Raw genomic sequence first — 25,827 nt, forward strand, 5'->3', positions numbered from 1 at the left:
CATGTAAAGGGGGCCTGCCGGAGCCAAAACCATACAAAAACAAACCTAGGCCCACCTCAAAAAATCAATGAAAGTACTTACAGATACCTTGGCCTAATATAGCCTTATAGCCCACCATAGCGGGCTATACCAGCAATTAAAGGCCCGCTCCCGCGTTAAAGGCCCGAACCGAAGGCGAGGGACTTTAACAAGGGACCGGGACTTTAATAGCCGGTATAGCCCTGCTACGAAGGGCTATAAGGCTATTAGAACATTATGCCACTAGTGGGCAGAATGTTCTAACTAATAAAACAATGACCTCTCAAAGCTCGAGGGGATTTAAATCCCCTCAAGCTCCGAGAGGCCTTTATAAAACATTGGCATGTTGCTCTGCGGGCCTTTACCGGCCTGTAAAAGCATGGAGCACTCCATTGTCTACAATGGAGCTCCCAACATTCCAATGTTCTAATAGTGAATTATGTGTTCCTCGTAATCCCCCGCATGCAGGGATGGTGGAAACAATGCTACAGTTAGGAACAATGCCAGAATCCAGAGTCACGAACACCGTTTCTTGTTTGTTCCAGCATAACAGCAAGTTGAAATAAAGTGCTGAGCCAATAATGTCATTGTAGGCATGCCTGTAATTAATGTCATGAACACACTTTAGGTTACGCACAACAGCGCTCCAAGTTGCTCCAAGTGTGCTAACAGCATTCCCAGCACACGCAAATAAGCCAGCAGCCCATCTCCTTAAATGCAGGTGGCAGGAAGGCACATAGAGGAAGACTGGGAATGACACTGATGCAACGTGTTTGTGAGGATGTAAAAGGTTCCAGCATGCCCTGGGTGTTGGGCTGTTCGGTGGGTTAGGACACTGGTGGGGCTAGTGGGCATACTGTCTATCTCAGCACTTCAAGTTTCAAAGGATCCTTACATTTATTCTCTTCTCTCAGTAGATTCCTCAGCTTTGTTTCATGTAAATTTCAGTTTGGACAGTTTCCTTTCTCAGTCCAGTTGCCCACGTAGGTCTTTTCAAAATCGTCGCCAAAATATGTTGTGAAAGAAAGCAGGTCCAGTTCCATGTAGATTAGTCAAGTAGGATTATTCAGGATAGATGTTACATAGTAGAGAAGCCCCACCAGGAGCAGCCTTCCTGCAGCTCAACCCATCCACCAACTGACTCCTTCACTCACCAACATTCCACTGCCACCAGACACCAACATTCCATCAACACAGTCACACTGGCTGATCAGCAGGTATGACATCTACCTTTCACTCAGTGCAGCACAGAAGCTTGCCTTGCCGTGTTGCATTGCATGAACGGAAAGGAAATCTGTCCCATGGTGTCTCCTGGAGTGAACTAATCAGACATACTATAAACTGAGACAGTTCTGATATTTCCTAAGAATTTTTTTTAAAGTGGCATTTCTTTTAGTAAACTTAGAAAGGATAATGTTTACAAGCATAAGCATGTAGATGTCCGTTACTTTTTAGGTCGAGCCTGGAATTCGCATCCAAAGGATGCGTCCAGGTGGAGACTTATAGTTAGCTGACTCGGGGGAATGGAGGACAAGAAACTGCCACGCGCTTCTCGGCTGGATTACACTGCGTGCACGCGCCCTTCTTTCAGCATGTTTCTTTGTCTGTGTGAGCGTGCTTTTGGTTTAGTTTCTTCATTTCAGAGCGCTTTCAGGCACACTCACACGCACGCAGGCAGGCACACACACGCGCGCATGCACACACATACAGGCACCCCCCCTTACGTAACCGGGCTCGCACCATCTGCCACAGACACACACACAAGCGCAGACACGCACGCACACACACACACACACATACACAGACACCCGTCGCACACACAAGCGCTCCTCCCCCTCCAACTAAGCTCCATTTAGGGACGGCTTCTATATATTACGCGAATCCCCCACTTACCGGGTCTGAGGCAGGATTCCAGCTGAATGGCGGCTGGCTGCTGTTTCCGTGCAGTTTCAGTCCGGCAGCACGACGCGGGACTCTCTCCTCAGTCACGGGGGCCCCGCACTGCCATCTGCTGCTCTTCACCCGGGCCCCCTCCTGGGACCCGGGACTTCAGCTCCCACATTTCTTTTCTAGCGCCGGGGCCCCCTCTTCACCACGGGAGCCCCGGAAGGAGACAGGCGCTGCCTGCAGCGTCCACATGGGCCTCCACTGGCCATGAGCCGCAGAGCATGCGCAAGCTGCATGTACGGCGCATGCGCGGCCAGCTCTAGGTTTTATTTGGGGGAGAAGAGTCAGCACTGCGTGCCGGGTGTTCTGTGGCTTTTTTTTATGGAAGATCCTCCGTCGCGAGACGGTAGGTAAGTCTTGCTGTATTGATGCTTTGAGTTGGTGAATTTTCGGCAATTGACTCTGGCATGGCGCGGCCCGTAAATTGCAAGGTGACTTTATTTGCGAAATGTATCGCTGACTGAAAGAGTGAGCATGAGTGGCTGAGGGCTGGAAGAGCTAAAAAGAAGAAATAACTTGTTCGGAGGAACATGTTTTCAGGCGATAGAGTTGGGTCGCATGTCAAGACGGTAGTGTTCATCATTTTCATTCTGAGTTTACACTTAAGCACCAAAAAGTTAGACTACCTCGCCCTGCCAAGTTACGGACTCTAATATGTTCTCAGTCAATACGGAAAATAGGTCTATGTTGTGGATGGGCAGGATATCCTTCAAAGATTAAGATAACGATATTTACTGAAATTTTTAATTAGTGTAAATATTTATAAAATACTGTGATTAAACAACACTAACACGTCTCTTGTCATGATGTTAGGACGATGTGACCCATCCAGGAGACGAAGAGTGGGGCATACTATTATTTCTTTTGTTTCTCTTTAAACTCCTCGCAGGCATTCACATCTCAAACTACAATCCGTATTTTATATATACTATGCGCATTATTCGTATCGTCTTTTACAGTATAATAGCTTTATTTGTGTAGCATGCGGGATATAGCGGTTTTGCCGTTTATGAGTGCGGTCAATCGTGTTGTTGTTACCCAGTTCAATGAATGTTATTAAATTTATAAACTTTAGAAGAAATGTAAGCGGAGTTACTTTTGTTGGGATAACACACAGGACCCCCAGTACTTACACACAGACGTCAGCAGTGAGGCATTAACTAATTAATGTCCCTATCTGACTGAATCAGTGCCAGCCATGATTTCCTCACGTCACTGGGCAAAGAGGTGACTACAGTTAAAAATTTTTTATTTTACCTGGCAGAGTCTATATTACCTCTGCGTCTCTTGTCCTTGTTTCAGTCAGTACTTCATGTGGGGAATCCTCCATGAGGTGCGGCTCCCGTCTGTCCGCCCTTACCTTTATTCGGCCCCATGTTCTCGCAGCCCCCCTCCTGCCCTCGGTCACTAGCCTGTTCACAGTCCTTCCTCCACTCTCACCTCTCCTCTAACTCTCCCCCCTCTGCCGACCTTCACATCCACTGATGCGCCCTCTCCTACGTGCAGCGCCCCAGCTGCCTCCTCAGGCCTCTGTGTCCCTTCCCTGCCTCCACGCCTCTCCCTCTCTTCAGAGGAGGTGCTGCACACCCCAGATCACGTTCAAACGTATTTTTACCAACGCCCATATTCGAGTTACTCCTTATTCACCGCCTTCCCACCCCTTATTCACTCACCCGCCATTCACCCCTTTCCTGCCCATTCACCACCCTCCTGCCCATTCACCACCGTCCTGCCAAGTCACCCCTCTCACCCATTCACCACCGTCCTGCCAAGTCACCCCTCTCCCCCATTCACCCCTCTCATCCCCATTCACCCCTCTCCTGCCCATTTCAGTGCTCCTGTCCATTAACCGCTCTCCTGCCCATTCACCGCTCTCCTGCCCATTCACCGCTCTCCTGCCCATTCACCGCTCTCCTGCCCATTCACCGCTCTCCTGCCCATTCACCGCTCTCCTGCCCATTCACCGCTCTCCTGCCCAACCAACCCTCTCCTGCCCAACACCCCTTTCCTGCCCAACACCCCTCTCCTGCCCAACACCCCTCTCCTGCCCAACACCCCTCCACTGCCCAGTCACCCCTCTCCTGCCCAGTCACCCCTCTCCTGCCCAACACCCCTCTCCTGCCCAACACCCCTCTCCTGCCCAACACCCCTCTCCTGCCCAACACCCCTCTCCTGCCCAACACCCCTCCCCTGCCCAGTCACCCCTCTCCTGCCCAGTCACCGCTCTCCTGCCCATTCACCGCTCTCCTGCCCATTCACCGCTCTCCTGCCCATTCACCGCTCTCCTGCCCATTCACCGCTCTCCTGCCCATTCACCGCTCTGTTGCCCATTCACCGCTCTCCTGCCCAACCACCCCTCTCCTGCCCAACCACCCCTCTCCTGCCCAACACCCCTCTCCTGCCCAACACCCCTCTCCTGCCCAACACCCCTCTCCTGCCCAACACCCCTCTCCAGCCCAACACCCCACTCCTGCCCAACACCCCACTCCTGCCCAACACCCCACTCCTGCCCAACACCCCTCTCAAACCAGTAAATGCCCAACACCCCTCTCCTGCCCAACACCCCTCTCAAACCAGAAAATCCTCTCCTGCTCATTCACCGCTCTCCTATCCATCAACGCTCTCCTGCCCATTCACTGCTCTCCTACCCAGTCACCCTCTCCTGCCCAGTCACCCCTCTCCTGCCCAGTCACCCCTCTCCTGCCCAGTCACCCCTCTCCTGCCCAGTCACCCCTCTCCTGCCCAGTCACCCCTCTCCTGCCCAGTCACCCCTCTCCTGCCCAGTCACCCCTCTCCTGCCCAGTCACAGCTCTCCTGCCCAGTCACAGCTCTCCTGCCCAGTCACAGCTCTCCTGCCCATTCACAGCTCTCCAGCCCATTCACCCCTCTCCATCCCAGTCACCCCTCTCCATCTATTGCATCACCACAACATCACTCAGCCCCACCACCGCATCACTCAGGGGCACCACAACATCACTATGCGCTACCACAGCCTCACTGAACGACACAGCATTACTCGTAGCCACCACATCACTCAGTGCCAGTACAGCATCAAGCTTTATTCTGCCCTATGTTCTCGCAGCCTCCCTCCTGCCCTCGGTCACTAGCCTGTTCACAGCCCTTCCTCCACTCTCACCTCTCCTCGAACTCTCCCCCCTCTGCAGACCTTCACATCCACTGATGCGCCCTCTCCTACGTGCAGCGCCCCAGCTGCCTCCTCAGGCCTCTGTGTCCCTTCCCTGCCTCTACGCCTCTCCCTCTCTTCAGAGGAGGTCCTGCACACCCCAGATCACGTTCAAACGTATTTTTACCAACGCCCATATTCGAGTTACTCCTTATTCACCGCCTTCCCACCCCTTATCCACTCACCCGCCATTCACCCCTTTTCTGCCCATTCACCACCCTCCTGCCCATTCACCGCCGTCCTGCCAAGTCACCCCTCTCCCCATTCACCCCTCTCATCCCCATTCACCCCTCTCCTGCCCATTTCAGTGCTCCTGTCCATTCTCTGGTCTCTTGCCCATTAACCGCTCTCTTGCCCATTAACCGCTCTCTTGCCCATTCACCGCTCTCTTGCCCATTCACCGCTCTCTTGCCCATTCACCGCTCTCTTGCCCATTCACCGCTCTCCTGCCCATTCACCGCTCTCCTGCCCATTCACCGCTCTCCTGCCCACTCACCGCTCTCCTGCCCACTCACCGCTCTCCTGCCCACTCACCGCTCTCCTGCCCATTCACTGCTCTCCTGCCCATTCACTGCTCTCCTGCCCAACACCGCTCTCCTGCCCAACACCCCTCTCCTGCCCAACACCCCTCTCCTGCCCAACACCCCACTCCTGCCCAACACCCCACTCCTGCCCAACACCCCACTCCTGCCCAACACCCCTCTCCTGCCCAACACCCCTCTCCTGCCCAACACCCCTCTCCTGCCCAACACCCCTCTCCTGCCCAACACCCCACTCCTGCCCAACACCCCACTCCTGCCCAACACCCCACTCCTGCCCAACACCCCTCTCCTGCCCAACACCCCTCTCCTGCCCAACACCCCTCTCCTGCCCAACACCCCTCTCCTGCCCAGACACCCCTCTCCTGCCCAGTCACCCCTCCCCTGCCCAGTCACCCCTCCCCTGCCCAGTCACCCCTCCCCTGCCCAGTCACCCCTCCCCTGCCCAGTCACCCCTCCCCTGCCCAGTCACCCCTCCCCTGCCCAGTCACCCCTCCCCTGCCCAGTCACCCCTCCCCTGCCCAGTCACCCCTCTCCTGCCCAGTCACCCCTCTCCTGCCCATTCACAGCTCTCCAGCCCATTCACAGCTCTCCAGCCCAGTCACCCCTCTCCAGCCCAGTCACCCCTCTCCAGCCCAGTCACCCCTCTCCAGCACTCACTCTATCCATCTATTGCATCACCACAACATCACTCAGCCCCTCCACCGCATCACTCAGGGGCACCACAACATCACTATGCGCTACCACAGCCTCACTGAACGACACAGCATTACTCGTAGCCACCACAACACTCAGTGCCAGTACAGCATCAATCTGTGCAACCATTCAACAACAACTGGTTCAAATATGTTCTCTCAATGTTTCAAGGTTTATTACAAATGTCACAAAAAGATGTTATTTTACTTCTGTTCTTGGATTTTCGTCACAATAAAATACAATGAACTTAATCTTCAAAAAAGGTTTTTACAAAAGCTATTGCCATTATAAATTAAAATAACTTTTATTTAAGTATTAATGATTAAAAAAATGAAAAGCCATTGTTATTTGTAATAACAATACATCAAAATCACGTAAATGCAACACATATTGCATTACAAATGCTATAGGTGTCACATTTGCGAAAGTTAAAACTATTGGCATTATAAATGTCAAAGCTATTAATTTGGCTATTTTCAAAACCAACACATAAATAAAAAAGTTGTCATTTACAATACCAATAGCTCAAACTTTCCTAATGCGAGACCTATTGCATTGCAAATGCTTGTTTGAAATGGCAACATTTGCTGAGTGGGATTTCCTAACATAAACTGAAAAATGTAGTTTGTCAATCTTCTTATGTTTGAGAAACAGAATGGGATGTTAGAAAGAATTAGCTACCTGTCCTGTCGTAGTTGAATAATGAAAGGTATACACATATGAAATTTAGGGCTCCATTGTAAGTGCGCCAGTATTCTTGGGCAGTGATACAGCACCCGGTATTACCGATGCCGGGGTATCAATAAGTTTGTATCCCGGTATTACTGGGACTCACTAGCTAATCCCCTAGAGGCCCTATGTAATGTGGCATATCATGATGGATCTGTGCTGCTGCACCGAGTTTTACATGTGAATACATAATACTGGAAGTTTTACTGACGGCAAAGTACTGTAGGTGTGATTTAAAAGACTTGTCTTGGGTAAAAAATGTCAGATGACTTCACCCAGGAATACTAGGTGCAGTGAATTTCTCCATTTGTAATCCTAAAAACTGTTCTTTAGGCCATCAATGGAATCACTCACCACTCACACTGAGGGCCTTAAGGTTTGTTCAGCAAGCTGCAGAGGTTTGACTGTGTTACAGATTGGAGCCTAGGCAGGCACCATAATTTTGAGGTAAGTTCTCTGCTGTATTTGTAGCGGTGGGCGCAGAAGAGGTCCAACTTGTTTAGAAAACATTGCTGTCTGACGGATAGCAACAGGTGGAGAGCTTTATATGGCAGATGCAGTTCTTAAAGCTGTTTCACAACAGTTTTAAGAATTGGTTTGTACTAATGCTGAAGCTGCTGCAGGTTTGCCACTTTGTCCAGTGGGAGCCTGACTGCAGCTAGAGCGTGTCTACAACAAGAAGATTTCAAATAGTAATAGCCATTGCTGAATGAGACAGCAGACGCAGTGGTGTAGAGCAGAACGCATCCTGGATTAAAGGAAGGAGGTGTTGGTGACTGTTTGTACTGATACTTACCAATGGCATTCCCTAGTTACAGAATCACATGGTGGAATTATATGAATTGATGTAATCCTGCAACACGAACTGTGTTCCAAACTGTTGACAACCAGGAATATGTACAGTGTATTTTGCATCACTCTGGCATATATTCACCTACACCAGCACTGCACCGTCTACACTTTTCCATTGTACAGTTTGCACCTTGTATGTATATATCTTATATATAGAGCAAAATCATTTCTACCCAGGACTGAAGTGTTGGGTCTTGATTATATTAGGATGAAGATATATCAGCATAACACTAATCATCATACAATTTAACTGAATACCTTGAACTTAGTTCAAGTTTGGTCATAGGTATTCCGGAAATGAGTGCCACTGGACAATATATATAGATTATCAATCAAATAGCAGCAAAGTGTCAACTGGTAATGCACGTTGAAATTGCAGAAGAAATGCATTTGGATTATTGTTATCAATGATAAAAAATATAATGCTGATGATTCAGTGTGCTTTTGAAATATTTAAAATAGTTCATCATACATTGCTGTCCAAGCTGTTCTGTAGGAGGTAGAATTGTACACCAAATAGCCAATAGCATGGGGTGAGAAATTATACCCTTTTTGGTGGAGCCAAAGCCCTCTTTATGTATATTTGAAAGCATTTGTAATGGTAGTTCTTACTGTTTGTCTGGACAGGCCTAAAAAGACAGCGCCACTAATGGATGGTAATTGTAGGCTTGTAACACAGAGCAGCTGTAGTTTGTGCGGCACAGTTTTTACGTTGAGGGCTATCGAAATGTTGCAAACCTTCTGTTGTTTGCCAGTGGTTTTGCGGCAACCCGGTGTAGATTCTCTTGCAACTATGCAGTCTGTGAAGACTATTGCAGACTGGTGAATGAGGGTCAACATTTAGGTATGTTTTGCAGCAACAGAAGCATTTCGACAAGAAATACTGTACATAGCAACATTTAAATGACACACAGTATGTGAACATATAGGGAAGTTATGGAAGTGATAGGTAGTGGGCGCTTGGGCTAGACAAGACAATACAGATACTTCATTTTCATTTATACATATTTAGAATTTCTGATTTAGTGTGCAAGTACGGTAAAAATGTCTATGACAGTTAGGATATTTCCAATATGAGATGTTCCTTTGGGAGAAGTTTCAAAGGTGTCTAGCAGATAGAAAGAGAGCGAGAAAGGGAGCATACATTTCAGTCGAAAGAGAATTCCTGTGCAGGACTCCCTCCAAGTAAATAGAACTGAATTCTGGAAGAACCACATGGAGGTTTGGATGTGACCAGGAGATTAATGTTGGCTGAGTAGGAAATTCCAAGCTGGGACGTATCTGCTAAGGATTAAAGCGACAGTATGGGGGAATCTGTGAATTGCTTTGTATTTCCATTCTTAGGCTTCATGATGGTCTTCAGAGCTAGGACTGTGCTTGGCAAAATGATAAACAGTCCTTGACGCAAAGTTTACTACTTTGTCTAATCACGGAGAAGAGTTTGTAGACTCAATAGAAGATTGTCCCAGTAGGTACGCTTGCTGAGGACAGCCGCTAATATCAGTGTCTAAGTAATGTGCAAAGAATCTCATCGATTGAAATCAGTCTGCTTGTAGCTGTGTTTGTCGTGAATGTTTCAAGTGTACGCCAAGGTTTATGCCTGAGGTTTTAAAGATACGTCAGGTGGTATGGGGGAGAGGTAGTTGCACAGAAGGACTCGTGAGGGTATAGATATGTGCTGGAAAATTCTCTTTTAAGGCATTTTTTCTTTAACCTCTACTATCTAACGTTGATTCTCCCGTGCTGATGACATTTTGACTGTAATTTGCATGTTAACATTTGTATGATAAACATAACAATATAAACAAAAGACATTGCTTCCTGTCGGTGAGGTTCATGCTATGTGAATCCCCCATGCATAGAAACATAAATAGATCATCATCCATATATATATTTTGAAACCATATTTTATGTCCGTAATAAATACTATGTTCTTAACTTGTGCATTAAGCTGATCATGTGGCGAAAAAGCCTTGGTCAGGCTTTTCTTGTATACCCTCAACCTCCAACTTTTTTTTCCAGATTCCTATCAGTTTGTCGATGGTGGGCTTTGTACCTCTCTATGGCGGGGACCAGACGCACAAGGTGCTCGCACTGTTTACACCAGAAGACACACTCACAGGTTTCATTTTTAATACTTTTATGTTAAAACGCGATAAAGTTTCCTTGCAGCTGTTAAATGCATCCTGAGCTTGAATGAAGCCCAACAAAGATAACTGTACAATTCACCTTTCTGCATTTAAATATTCACTTTTATTCCAATTTAGGAAAGCATTGTTTTTCATTAACCACAGAATGTTGGATTCTTTTTTCTGAATCTGTGCATTAGAGGAGGAAAATATAGAAATACAGTTCAAAACTTGTTTGATGATTCTGATTTCTAGGTACTCCATATTTTGATTCTGTTGTTCTTTTCCTGTCAGAACACAGTTATGGCCTTCTTTAACAGTCATAGGTTGTATTTTCCCGATTTAGAGGTTGGCAAACAATGTAGTACAGGTTGTGCTGTGCCATGTCCACCAAACATTTCATCCACTTACTCTACTTTGAGTCAGGTAGACCCTCGGGTTTCCTACGGCTGTGTACCTGCAGGCTCCGTCATCAGAAACCTACAACAATGGCCTAAAGATAGTGTGATGTTCTTTTTTAGGTTTCGACCTGGCGATCTGCGCAAGCAGTTCGCGCAGGTGAAATCTTTTGTTTACCATATTGGCTATTGGAACGTCCCCCACCTCCCATTAGCTAGCTCCATAAATGGAGGCTAGCCATTGGGAGCCGGATCTGTCCGTCAAGGCCGGACCAGATTCGGGGGCGTTCCCGCGATTTTTTCCCTCTCCGCCTCTGCGATGTCGTCATCGCGGCGGTGGGCGAAGCTTCGTTTTTTTTCCTTCTGTGTTTGTTTTGGTCATTCCATGCGAGGAAGCCCAGGTGAGTGCTTGTTTTTTAGTGGTGGAGCACGTGAATTCAGTGTACGTTAGTTAAAAATACATGATGAAGACACAGGCCACGATCTGGCTGTTCATCAAGTGCATGGGCGCTAAAACAAATTTTTGCCCCTTTATTTGTAGTGAGGACTACGCAGTGGTTTGTCTGATGTGAAATTGCTCGGCTGATCCCCTTTGTTGCAGCATGCATAACTTTTCATTCTTTCAGTTCGACTTTACAGTCCGTTTTAATAATGTCCTTAAAACTGCGGGTGTTCAGTACCCAAACGGCCTAAATAGACTCGTATGGGCTAAGCATCTCGTGCCCCTCGTGAGACACTTGTAAAACTGCTCATAAGATTTGCAACAGGGAGTTTTTTCATGGTTTGGCATTTTTCGTAATGCATTACAGTTGAATTTATATAGCGCTTCATATCCTAACCGCACTGCAAAGCGCTGAAGAGCATCATAGAGAGTGCAGAGTGGAGAGTGCATAGGTAGTGCAGAGTGCATGGAGAGTGCAGAGTGCATGGAGAGTGCATAGGGAGTGGAGAGTGCATAGGGAGTGGAGAGTGCATAGGGAGTGGAGAGTGCATAGGGAGTGGAGAGTGCATAGAGAGTGCAGAGTGGAGAGTGCATAGGGAGTGCACAGGGAGTGGAGAGTGCATAGGGAGTGGAGAGTGCATAGGGAGTGGAGAGTGCATAGGGAGTGGAGAGTGCATAGGGAGTGGAGAGTGCATAATAGGGAGTGGAGAGTGCATAGGGAGTGGAGAGTGCATAGGGAGTGGAGAGTGCATAGGGAGTGGAGAGTGCATAGGGAGTGGAGAGTGCATAGGGAGTGGAGAGTGCATAGGGAGTGCAGAGTGCATAGGGAGTGCAGAGTGCATAGGGAGTGGAGAGTGCATAGGGAGTGGAGAGTGCATAGGGAGTGGAGAGTGCATAGGGAGTGGAGAGTGCATAGGGAGTGGAGAGTGCATAGAGAGTGGAGAGTGCATAGAGAGTGGAGAGTGCATAGGGAGTGGAGAGTGCATAGGGAGTGGAGAGTGCATAGGGAGTGGAGAGTGCATAGGGAGTGGAGAGTGCATAGGGAGTGGAGAGTGCATAGGGAGTGGAGAGTGCATAGGGAGTGGAGAGTGCAGAGTGCATAGGGAAAGCCCAGACCCCTCTTCTTTTCATCAAGGGCAGTTAAAAAAAATGCCAAAGCATGTTGTGATTTCTTAAACCCCTGATACAAAAGAATATATACATGTTGCAAGTCTCCTGATGAACTCGAAGGTGATAGACAACAGTAAATATTAGTTCATATTTTGAAACTCTAATTCCATTGAGATTCCTAGAAAATATCACACTGGTATATTCTCCTTCCTCTATCACCCTGAAATGTCACAGCCGTCAAGTGAATGTTTATTCTGCTATCTTAACCCAGCACAGGTCCCCCAAAATAAATGCGCCCTGGAGTATTGAGAGTGTGGTGCTGAAAATATGTATAATCATGCCATGATTTTAAAGTATTCAGGCACTTGCACAAAATAAATCTCCATAAGATTGCATAACTCATTGCCAATGCTAGACCAATGTGCCCTTGGCTGTGCATGTTTCCACAGCTAATGTTGTGCTAGTTAAAAGCTCAGGAGGGCATTTATCAAATCATTTTGACATGGAATTAACTTTAAAAAACTAGGTGATGAATCTGGCACATATGTGCTAGGATTGTTGTTTTAATCATCAGCTGTGCTGTGTCTACTAAACAGCAGAACACTTAAAACTAGAGAGATGAATGCGTGCCACTAATTGACACACAATGATTGTATAATAGTATGCATGAGACATACAGGCTGGATATTCTTCTAGTGATCGTTCTACATTGCTTGAAATTTCACCACAATATTAGAGTTAAAGAGGCACATGCATCATTGCTTTTTGCGGACGCAAAGGGGCAGAAGCTGCACCTTTGCAACTGCACTTTTTGCATTTGGGGTGCATCATCCCCAATGCAAAAATCGCTATTTAAGTAATTGCAAAATTTGCGATTACTTAAATTGTGATTTTGCATTTCGATTCCCTAAATGCAATGCAACAACATTTTTTTTTTGTTGCAATTTCGCTATTGAGAAATGCAATTTGCCATCAATTTAAAGTTGATGGTAATTTGCGATAACTTTGAAAAATGCACAAAAGTGCTTTTTTCAAAGTTCAGTGTTGCACACAAACATGCCACATGTTTGTGTGCAACATGTTTTTTAATTGCACTTTCAGGGATGCATCAGGGTGTCCTTTTGGCACCCTTGCTCCCTTGAAATTGCATGCGCAATTTGCGAGTATCTATTTGGTACTATATTTCCCACTGATTCCTAGGGCCCATAGGAATGAATGGGAAGCCATTCCTTAATTGTGACTTGCACATTTTTTGCCATTCCTACATGCATAGCATTTCGCAATTCCCAAATAGCGAATCGTAAAATTCGCTATTTGGGCTTCGCAAAATGCGGGCTTGATGCATATGCCCCATAGAGTGTAATATGATCTGATGTAATATAAATATTAATTTTTCACTTTCTTTCCACTCAAGCTGTGGCCCTCTACCTTGCTGACCAGTGGTGGGCTATTGAGGACATAGTGCGAACTTCGAATCCTCAAAGAGAGGGGCTTCACAAGGTAAATCTAATTAAATCTCTTAACATGAACTTACGTACAACAATGCCAGTTTTACATCTGATATCACAATGGCACTCAAGACGTGGCTGTTCGAACAAGCCTCTGATGCCTGCAAGCGTTTGGATACCCTATTGAGTGATTAACCTCGCTTTATAAATACTGATTGATTGATGTGCTGCAGATTTGCCTTTACGAAAATTGTGTGAATAATTAAGGAAACGTTCTGGAACTATATGGGTGCTCCTCTGTATTGTAGTGGTGCAGCTAGTACTTACCACTGATTCCAATTTAGGATTCCAACACCTTGTTCGCTGGACGAGAGCAGTTTGTGCTGCCTGCTGGTAAAGTATAATTTAAAACTACAACAATGAGTTTTCAGGTTTTTCCTGAATTGAAGGAGAGTTGAGGCAGTTCTGATGGTTACGGGGATGCAGTTCCAGACTTTAGGTGCATAAATTTAGAACGCCGACTTATGGTGCTTAACATACATGTAAATTGACACTTATCAGTCATCTGTTATAATCCTAGAATAAAGAAGTTTCGCTTCATGCTCAACTGGAGTAGGAACTTTTCTAGGATATGATCTGCGATAAAGATAGAATGAGCCTGGCTACACTTCTACTCGTGCTATTCACTTATTGGACTTTTAGACCATTGCAGGAAAGAAATGGCCACCTTCAAGTCGTTGATTTTACTCTCAGCATCGGCATAATCAACCTGGTGACTGCATTCCCCACCCGTAACCACAAAGCACTGTACCTAGTAAGGTTGCATGTAAAAAGAAGAAACACTTCAGAAATTGTTTTCATCCTACCTCCATAATTGACAGCATTTTCTCCAGATGGAAATCACTCCACTCACTGTCAACTCAACTATGGCCTACTTCAAGGCTCATGTAATAGTTTACCTGGATGCTGTAGACTCCGATTTAGCAACCCTGGAACCTTCTTCAGTACACTACTGACGCCTCAATGTGTTGGCAGAGAAGACATACATTGGTTCATAACTGACATACATTAAAGCTTAGAAGTGGTGCCGTGCGCCCATCTCCACCAACAACAAATAGTACATCTGTCTCAGGAACACTGATACCAGCACCCAAATATTTCACAACAAAATTGACCTTGTCGTCTTCTCCCAGACTCCTCTTAGACTCCATACTTGCCTTCAAAATCCTTGTAGCAAAGAAAGCACATAAAGTCTCGTGCCAGTTGAGCCTCCTGTGCTGAACGTTGTTTCACATGCATGCAGTTTACAATTAATACAAAAACAAAATAATGGCAACCAATTCTGAGTATCGGAATAATTGAAAACCCATTCACTGTAACAACAAAATAATAGAACTAAAGTTAATCCCAGTTAAGCAGAAGCAGGTCATGTAGAGAGAGGATTAAGTGAGAGAATGATGGACCCCTACAAAAAATTAGAGAATAGGAGAATCGTGTAGGAGGAGAAAATACAGTTATTTTAAAAGTGCCCAAACCCCTCAAAAAATAAAGGTGTAGGTAGGAAGGAAGAGGAGGAAGGACGAAGAATGAACATGCACTCTCATACATGGCATCCATTTTCAAACATGTGTAACATCTCCTCCACCCGCATCAACTCACACACCTGGAATTCAGTCTTCCACATTTTCTGGTTTACTGTCACCATTCGTAAAACTGTGAATGTCATGAGTCCCCTTTCCTAGGGCAGAACACAATATCAGATCCTAAATAGAGCTGGAACGACTTGGGGGAGAAATTTACCCTGAATGTTGGTATTGGAAGAATTGTTAATAGTTTTACCTAGACGTGGATGTAAAAATTAGAGGAGGATACAATATTGTATTCTCCCACATCTCTGTGGTGGTACCCACAATAAAGAGCTATGGGCCGGATCTATTAAAGGATTTTGTGATCACCAGACCTGCATGCTGCAATTCACAAAAGCATTGGGTTTGTGACTACAGAATTGGTTCTACAGAACCCATTTTACTAGAGGTAAAATGTGTTTTGCAACCCATATCAAATTGCAGTTATGAAGCTTGTAAAATAAACATTCCTTTCAAATTGCGATTCAGTTTGGTATGTCAGTGGTTTGCGACTACAGTTCTGACTGCAAACCATTAACCAGTTACCGACTTCTCAAAGGAGATGTAACTGATTTACAAAGCACACCTTAGACACCTATTCCCTTTTGAGAATCATGTTGACATTACTAGGGGAGTAGATAGTGGTCTTTGGGACCACTGCCTGCTCTCCCTGATGTTTTCCTAACAGTAGGCTTTTTTTGTTTTTAAGGCATCACTGGTTCCTTTAAAAAACTTTGACTGCTTTAAAAAAAAGTTGACATTTGGGAATGCAAACACAAGAATGGTGGTCTGCTGTCCTTTGCAGGCCACCATCTCTGTGTTTGTAACCAATTGCAGGGGGTTGCAAATGCCTAGTTAAGACCCCATAGGCAGGTTGTCATATGACCCATGTGAATGGGGATTTTGCGAACTGACCTACTAGTAAGAGGGTTGCTTCGCAATTTGCAACCACTTTTTGCGAATGGATTCCTAGTACATGGGCCAAAGTTATCTAATGATCAAAAAAGCCCTAACCATATAAACAGGTCAGAGATGCAAAGAGGCTACTGCCACCTGTGCAGTGACAGATCTCCTAGTTTTATGGGACAGACAAATATGAATTATACTTGAGAAACAGATATAATCAAAATATGCATAGCTCTTTGATTTGCCCTTTCCAAACAGTAGAAAACAAAGAATGTAGGACTTACCGACATTTCAAACTCAAACATTAAAAGGAAGTTTTGGGGAAAACTTAAGCCAAAGAATAACTAAAGTAAAAGCTCAGATTCTTCTCTATAAGGTTCTGGGTTTAAGGGAATACGTTTCTACATTCCATTGCTAATTTGTAAGCCTTCACCATAACAGACATGCATGGGTGTGATAAGATTATAGACTCAGGAGCCCACATTTTTTTTAGGGAAATTGGGGTAAGAGTTGGCGAGAGTGAGAGAGAGAGAGAGAGAGAGAGAGAGAGACACAGGTGGCTGCTTCTAATCAAAGTAATTTGGAATCTGAGGTGGTTATGTCTGAGCAGTCACAGACATCAGGCTTGAACCTATCACTACAGTACGGCTTAGTAGGATTATATATGAGATATTACCAATAGAGACAATAGCACTTTAGATCTACTCACACACAGTACTCCAGTCCGGAACTTACAGACTCTCTACGAATGCATGCCCGTAACGAGTCAAGGAGAACCAGTAAATCTCTTGCTACCTGGAGAGCCTGAAGAGTGAGTCTGGTGATATGCTGGCATGCAGATATTACAGAACCACAGGAATGCAGTGACTGAAGAACATAAGATGATACCATAAGCAAATTTGTGACACTCCTGAATAGGATCACTCGACTTGCAAAGCATCAGAATGTAAGAAATTTTAAGGCTAATGTAGCTGCAGAGGGGGAGGAAATAGTGAGACAACTGGAAAACACAACATAGGTGAAGACATGGAATAACGTTGGGCGAACTACAAATGAGGATCCATACGTCTCAGCATTGCAAAGCAACTCACCTATGCTACTGCTGGTTCTGAAATTCACCTGGAACCTCCTGTCTTCCCTCTGGGCTCTTCTCTGATTGGTCCCATAGCACTTCTGACCTGGAAGACTCTCCTGCTACCCTTGTCAATCTTCTAATGGAAACAAGTATATTCTATGAAATACGTTGATATATGATCACCTTTTAGAGTCCCAGTGAAAGCTCTGGAAGGCCCATTTGTTTATTGATTGAAAATTCTGGATTTTCAGCTTGGTGGCACCTCACAGTAAGGAAGTAGACTAACACAAAAAGTGATGGGAGGTGTTGGAAAATGTCCCTCTCTGTAGGGTCACCCCAAACCTTTTTGCCTTCTCCCTCCACTTTTTCTGACCTTGTTTTTGTTGACGTTTCGATCTCTGAGCACTTTACCACTGCTAGCTAGTGCTAAGGTGCACATGCTATCTCCTCTACAAATGGTAATATTAGCCAACAAGAGCCTGGCTAATTTAATTTACTTATAAGTCCTTAGTAAAGTGCACTACATGTTCCAGGGCCTGTAAATTAAGTGCTACCAGTGGGCCTGCAGCACTACTTGTGCCACCCAATTAAATAGCCCTCTAACCATGTCTCAGGCATGCAATTGCAAAGCCTGTGTGTGCAGTTTAAACTGTCATTTCAACCTGGCAAAAGGTAAACCATCCCTTTTTATACATATAATTCACCCCTAAGGTAGACACTGGACAACCCAGTGGGCAGGGTGCAATGCATCTAAAAGGCAGGAAATGTACTTCTACGTTTTACATGTCCTGGGAGTGAAACACTCTCATCTTTGCATGCCTAGGACGGAGCACGCACCAGGGTAGCACCCTGAAACTTTGCCTGTGAGCATTCATCAAACGTTTGATTACATGTGGTCTGCATTTGACTGCTTTGCTTATAATTAGTCTTATTGATGTATCCCACAGGTCGGGTTGCACCCCTTTGACTGAAAAAATAAAAAAGTTCAAAACAATAATAACGATGTCAACTACGTCAGGACATTTCGTCAAAGAACACAGAGACACATCAGTGGGATTGCTTTGTCTTAATGATTAATGTACCGGTTAATTCACATTTATTCATGATGTGCAATGTTTTATTAGTGGATTATTTTTTGTGATATTGACCGCTATATGTATCAAGCTATTTAGCATTCGCAAAGGCCGAAATTCTGCGAATTTCGGCCTTTGCGAATGCTAATTAGACAAATGGAATGTATCAAACTAGTTTGATGCAAAATAAGGAATAGCAAAATTTGCTATTCCTTATTTTGCGATTGCACTTAAGGAATTGCAAATTTTGCGATTCCTTAAATGCAATGTATCAAACAAATAAAATGCAAAAAATGCCATTAAGGATTAGCAAATTACCACCAACTTCTAGTTGGTGGTAATTTGCGAATTCTTATCAAATATCTTTTTTGATAAAAACCAAAGGTGCCATATGACGCCCATACATGCCCTTAGGGCATGTATGTGCGCCATATGCCCCCAAATGTCTTTTTCAGGGGTGCAGCAGGGTGTTCTTGAGACACCCCTGCACCCTTGGAAACATCCCTAATTTGCGACAGCAAATTGCTAATTGCAAATTGCACTTTCATTCCTATGCGCCTCCTGGCCCATGGAAATGAAGGGGTAATTTGCGATTGACAATTTGCTAATCTCAAATTAAGGAATGCTAAGGAATCGCTATTGGAAAGCGATTTTGTACATACATACCGTTTTGCATTTCCTAAATAGCGATTCCTTAAAATTCGCTATTTAGGAAATGCAAAATGGTTTGTTGATACATATAGCGGTTAGTCTTTACTCATGTTTTGGTACAGGAATTCATTGATTCGTATTTTTGTTCTTATTTTTTCAGTATGAGGTCACGTATTTCTTTCATTTTAATTTTCATTGGTTTACATTGACTTTTGAGCACAAGGTTGGGGTCAATCACATTGCACATTATAAAGGGGATAGTTTCACCTGTCTGATGAGGTTTTCTTTGAATCTGCCCGTTACGGTTAGTCAATCAGTTTGGAACACGATAATTATCTCACCGAAGGAATGCAGTTTAACGCTAAGACATTGATTTACAGGTTACGTCGGTTTTAAAGCACGTTTAGATGGTACTATGCACACATAGGTTTGCTTTTTTGCATGTTGGGTCTGTACACTAGATATATTCATTGTACAAGGCATTATACATATGGTTTTTACACATTACTTTAGTTTTTCAGGAGGTGACTACTTGCTTGTTGATATCATATTTTTGTTATGATCTTTGGATTAAGGAATTCACAGAGTCGAAGTGAGTTGCTTAGTTTTATTTAAGTTACCAACATGTTTCAAAATTATGTTATATTTGATTTGAAAAAATTTATGAATCACAAGATCTTACATGCTCTCTTTATACTACAGTGACCCCTGAAGAAGGCTACGTCCCGAAATGCATTGGGTTAACAACGCTGTAGTTACTTCACGTTTGTGTGTATTTCGATGTACTGCTGTAATAGGCCTGGATTGGCTATTTGCAAGCATATGTACATTGAACGCACGATGTCTTGATGTAAACTTTGAAGAAGATTGAAACAAGATGAGGAACATTAGGAATAAATTGATTTCATTGGATTAAAATGGTTTATGGCATTTACATATACACTTTTAATGGTGTGCACATTGTAACTATTGCACATGTCTGCACCAGCTTATTCGGGAAAATAAACCTTTTGCAAGGTCCAAACCTTCCCTTTTTATACATATAACTCACCCCCTAAGTTACGCCCTGGACAATCCAGAGGGCAGGGCCAATGTATTTAAAAGGCAGGACATGTACTTCTAAGTTTTTCATGTCCTGGTAGTGAAAAACTCTCAAATTTGTTTTTCACCACTGCAAGGCCTATCTCTGGCATATTATAAAATTGGGATTACCTTAGTACATTGTCTAAGTGTAATTTCAATTGTGTAGAGATATACTTTCCAAGTTTGGTATCTCCGGAATCCCAATTTAAAACCCAAACTTATGGTGAAGTCGGATTTTAAATTGCAATTCTGAAAATGCCACTTTTAGAAAGTTGCCATGTTCTTACTTTAGCTATTTGGTGCCTACTGCCTATATCTGGTACATGTCTGGGGAGTGTGACATCTGGGCTTTGTGTATTCTGCCTAGACAACTACAAACAATGTGAGCTTAGGCGTGACTTGATAGGCCACCCCGGGAGAATGGGAGGGAGGAGCTGGACCCAGCCTCACTTACACCTGAATAGGCTGTGCCCTGGCCCCACACAAAGGGCTGCATATCCCCCTGTAGTGTGTCTGGAACCAAGAGACGAAGAGAGGACCTCTGTGCATTTCAAAGAACTGTCTTTGAAGTCTCACCCACTCAAAGGCACAACTGGGTATAAGTACTGGACCTCTGACATCATGACTTCAGTATACTTCTGGGCCTGTGAAGACTCTGTCAGGAAGGACTGCTGTGCTGCTGAAGGACTGCTGCTCTGTTAGACTAGAGGTTTGCTTCACTCCTGCCTTGCTGTGTTGCCATGCTGCTGCTGTCCCCCTACCTGGGTGAGAAGGACCTGCATCACTTGAACCCAGAGTGATTCCAATGACTACTAGCTGTCTGGCCTCCTGATCTGAAGTCTCAGCAACATAAAAGACTTCCAGCTTACCTGCATCTGCACCTGGGCTCTGCCATCTGTGAGTCTGCCCTGCCAAGTGGTGCCACCCCAGACCTGGACCCTTGAATGTGAGGCCTAAGGTGTTTTCTCCAGAAAACCCCACACACCCTCTGTCGAACTGGTGCATCAGTGCTGTCACGTGGATCATAACCGGCGCATCGCCCCTGTTGAGTGGATCGGAAGTGGTACATTGCTCCTGTTGCATGGATTGGAACCAGCAAATCACTCCTATTTCGTGACCATAACCGGCGCTTTGCGTCTGATGCGTGGCTTGGCCAGCGCATCACCTTCTGAACCACCACTACACAAGGTCTACGCATCTCCGCTGACGTCATCCTCGACGACGAATCTCTGCATCCCAGCTCTTCTCTCATTGAAGCTGATGCATCATCCCTGCTGTGCATATCAGGACTATCGCATTGCCCCCACTCTGTTGATCGTCACCGACACATCGCATCAGCTGCGGCCCGTATCTTCGACGTCTATGCTGCCTGGTTCAAGGTACTTTTGTTCAGCTGGCCTAACTGGGTCCCTGTATCCGGCTTGTGCGCCTTCGCGGTTGGCCTGAACTTTCGACTTTGCCCCGGTTGGTGCAACCGGATATCCCAAGTAACCGCTTTTTGCTTCTAAGCACTTATTTTACTTTTTAATCTTTAAAAATGAATTTCGCAAATTCTGCTTATCAGATTTTTGTCGTTTTGGTACTGTTTTATTTATTAAACCAGGTTCTATGTGTTTAACCTGGTGTGGAATCTTTCCGTGTGGTGTTTTGACTGGTTTGCTGTTGGAAATGTTGCGCAAATACATTACACATTGCATCTAAAGTTAAACCTGACTGCTCTGAGCCAAGCTACCAGAGAGTGAGCACTGGTTAGTTCATGGTTTACCTGTTCTTACCCTGACTAGGATTGTGGTTGCTGCTTGACTAGAGCTCATAACCCAGTCAACCTAAAACCCAACTTCGATTAGGAGGAATCCTTGCAAATAATCTAAATCAGTGTTAGTCACTCTGGGTAACAATTTAACCCATTATTTTGTGCCCCCTGTCCCACTCTAGACAGAGACCCACCTTATGGAATTTAGCACTGACGCTGCTCTTCACTGTTCTACCTGAACTTCGAAGCGAGGCCATTTCAAGAGGGGAACACAAGTTATCCCAGACCTGTTTGGCCTTATTTGTGAAGAATAGATTAGGTTGCGTGGTACAGCTGGCAAAGGACCCACATGCCGTGATATGCTTGGCCAGTTAGTGTATTAAATCAAACACACACAAGGTGATGAGAGGAGTACTTGTAAATATTCTGGCATTCATTCTGGGTAGCATTGCAAACTATTGTTTTTCACTTGCTAAGCCACTCTAGACAGAGAAGCCCATATCCGATGTCAAGATCATGTATTTCCTGTGAACAGTTCATCCTGAACACGAACACAAGTAAACGCAAACCAATTTCTGCCTTATTTGGATTGTCAGTGAAGATAGCTTGGATTGTGACACAGTGAGCAAGGGATGCATTTACGGGCAGAACCTTGGGCACTTTGGGCGTTATATCAAACTCACAAAAGGTGACGTGAGGAATGCCTGGAGATAGTCTAAAGTAAACTAATGGTAATCACTCTGGGTAGCATTCCAACTTATTGTTTTTCATTCACTTGATAAGGAAACACAAGCAACCACAGACTGGTTTTGGCATTATTTGGCCTCATCAGTGAGGTCTATCTTGAATCCTGAAGCACAATGAACCCACACATATGGGTATACCCTTGGCCGCTTATGGCATTACATCAAACGCAAAAAAAAAGTGATGGGAGGAATGATTATAAAAAGTCTAAACCACTGGTTGTTGCTCTGGGTAGCATTTCAACTCATCTTTTTTGTCCACTTTGCATTTACAGTACTTCATGCTTTAAAAAACAATAGACCTTGCTGTAGTTGTGAGATATGGTACAGAACCAAAAACTACTCAGATGATTTCACCTTTTCTACTGTATTGATGACTTTTTTGACCCTGCCAGTCAAACTAATGGTCTGCCTTCCCTATTTGGGTCTGGAAGGACTGTCAGCTTTCAGTCGAAAAAGCTCCATATTTAGGGTGATGACTGTTCCTTTCAATATACAGAGATGATGACCTCTGGGCTGGCCGTCATGTCTAAATTTGGTGCACATAAATCCGTCAGGGTGGCACACGTCATGTCTTCTGCCACCCTGAAGGACTACACTCTGTCTGTCTAAGTCTAAATAATTTGCAGTGATAATATTCCTATTCAAGTGTCAGATTTATTGCAGCTTGGAAGATATACCATTAGGAGTGATGTTTTAGGAGGTTTTATGCATAGCAATGTTTGGGTCATCCACCATTGTATAGCTAAAGAATAGGATAGTATTTATAAGCATCAGTTTTTTTAAACTGCCTTTCTTCTTCAGATAGCCCAGGCCACTTACAAAACACTACTATGTCATAAGCATTACTGTGAAAACTGTACCTGTTTGATCTGCAAGATATAGTCAAGAGGCTACACAAAAGCAATTACTTTTACAGACTGGAACAAAGCTGTATTTAGCTGTTGATTGATACAAGGTGACATTTCCCAAACAAATGTTAGTCTGCGGGTGATTCAAAAATTAATCAAACAATTTGACATATTGCTCTGAATCATCCTCCGCCCTTCTTGAATTAAGGTTTTTAAAAACCCCATAACATGAACTTGGTTGCATTTCTATCCTCTAAAACTTCTAGAATACAGGACTGCATATGGATCAGAGCTCTGTCAGAGCCCTTGAGAGGCTTTAAACTAGATTAAACATCACCTAATAAACTGCACACATTCAAACCATTCTGCAATTACATTCTAGCACTATCCTTTAGTATTTTTTAGCAGTAGAGGAATATTAGATTAAATGTTGGGTGATAACTATTCATATTGACAAATCAATTGATGTTTATAATTAGAAAGATTATCAACACCTATTTGAGATCTTGATTATAACCAGCCAAAATGAGCACATTTTATAATCTTGATGGATACTTCTAACCACAGATTTCTGGAACTCAGGGCAGTCCACCTGGATCCCAAAAACCTCCTACTGCCTATGACAATGAGCAAAGTACTTATTCAAAAAGACAGCACAACGATGCTGTACTGCCTGAGCAAACAAGTGAACATCAAGAACATTATCACTGGAATCAGAATATCTGATTGTAGTTCTTGGCCAGGTGTTCCCTTGCCAGGAATCCAAAATCAACAGGCAGATTTAATTAGTAGATTTTTCTGTGGATGATGACATTCTTCATAAAGGTTTTGCAGAGTAGGGTTATTCAATATTAGATCACTCAACAGTTTCTCAAGGCTACTGGAAACCAGTTCACTAGGCAATGCCTTTTGATGAATTGGTCAAAAACATTACTCTTTGCCTATTCGCTTATTTCCGCCGCGGTGCGGGCGAAATAAAAGGTAGGCGTGGTTCGGACGGCCCCCGGCAGTCCTCCGCACACGCCCACCGTAACGTCGGACGGCGACGCATCCAAGGGGTTAATACCAGCAGTTATCCTGAAGGTCCAGAACTGGCAAGCTACAGTGATCCTCATTGCTTCAGCTTGGCCAAGACAGTGGTTTCCAGACATGGTAAAACGATATTTAAGTTACACGAGAGGTTGCCATTTAAACCAGACCTCCTAGACAGATATCAGGTTCAGCTTTTCCACTAGAACCTTGAATTCGGCAGCACTACTCTAACATCAGGCAATATGGACTTCTTTCATGCATGAATATTCATCAGGAGGCTAAATACCTTTCAGATCCTGCTTTCCATTTCTTTATATAGAGTAGGTTTTGTTTATTGTGCCACTAAAAAAGAATATCACCCTACCACCTGTTAAAAGGAGGTGACTTTAGCACATTTTCTGCATTTGGCTGAGGCAAAAATACAGTTTTCTTCCATTGAAGCCTTGAAGCTATAACAGCATGGAGGAAGAGACCTCCTTTTTAGGATTATTGTAATATAGGAAATAAAACTTTCACAAGGCAGTCACAAAGTATTGTATTGATTCTGATACACAAGCTGGCTCTAGTGTTATGCAAGCTGCTCTGAAGAAACATTTTAGTTAGCATGTTTTTTCAAGGTTTACCTCAGTTTTCCTTATTACATACCGTTTTATTGCCTATGTCCAAAAGCCTCAAGGGCTATGGTACTTTTTAGCTTGCCACTCTATTAGCAGTGAAGATCATACAATGCAAAAGAAATGCTTACTTATTTGTAGTCATGGCTTTGCGTTATAGTAATCTTCATTGAAGTCATTAATGATCCTCACTCCTCCCCGGCTTCTTTTCTTGGGCATCCAGATTTCAAATGTCTTAATTGTAATCCTAATATCCTCTATTCTCCTACAAAAAATAACTGACTTGTGAGCCAAATGCCATTATGAGGCATCAGGTCTAGTAGAAGCTCCTGGAGGCTTTTGTAAACCTGTCGGGCTGTACCTTTTTTGGTCGCCTAAACATGTAGGAATTCATTTATATTGTAGATGCTCAAATATAAAATGGGTTTTAGTAATAAATACAGTCTAAAATCTGGAAAATCTTGTATGTGTGTATTGGCTTGCAAAGAGTGCTCTGAAACATTATGGAAATGATGGAACTTTCAACCTCTCTACATACTGATATGAAGTGTTGTGGGAACCTAGCACACTGTGGGGAATTATTTGAGTGATCATGACTTCAGTGAAGACTTTTATGATGCAAAAGTAAGAAATCTTTTCCTCTGTCTGCAGCCAAAGAGTCTATAGCATGCTGCAGTCATTTGGGATGACCTGCCGTATAGTGGTCAGGGGAGGCCCTGTGTCCTGGATTATCATCTCCGGCCGCCGACTGGTCTTCATTTATGTGGTCGCTGTGATGCCTCTTCACTCTGTCCCTTGGTGATCGTCTCCTGGAAGCCTGCCCTCTCTCAAGCCAGTCCCACGCCTCCTCCGGTACCGTGAAATGCCATAACTTACCATCTGCCATCAGTCTAAGTTTGGCAGGGTATAAAATCATATATTGGAGGTTC

General features: G+C 44.4%; 1 protein-coding gene across 4 annotated transcripts in view; it reads left to right on the forward strand.

Annotated features, from left to right (window-relative positions):
* The window catches only part of FAM169A (family with sequence similarity 169 member A), a 502,597-nt gene that overhangs the window by 136,761 nt on the left and 340,009 nt on the right, over positions 1-25,827 (forward strand). For all 4 annotated transcript variants that reach the window (XM_078675250.1, XM_078675251.1, XM_078675252.1 and 1 more), the window contains exons 3-4: positions 9,988-10,087; positions 13,459-13,544. In XM_078675250.1, coding sequence (XP_078531376.1) covers positions 9,988-10,087; positions 13,459-13,544 — 186 coding nt within the window. The remainder of the gene's footprint in view (positions 1-9,987; positions 10,088-13,458; positions 13,545-25,827) is intronic.

The sequence above is a fragment of the Lissotriton helveticus genome, chromosome 2_1, assembly GCF_964261635.1.
Source record: "Lissotriton helveticus chromosome 2_1, aLisHel1.1, whole genome shotgun sequence".
NCBI classification, from domain to species: domain Eukaryota; kingdom Metazoa; phylum Chordata; class Amphibia; order Caudata; family Salamandridae; genus Lissotriton; species Lissotriton helveticus.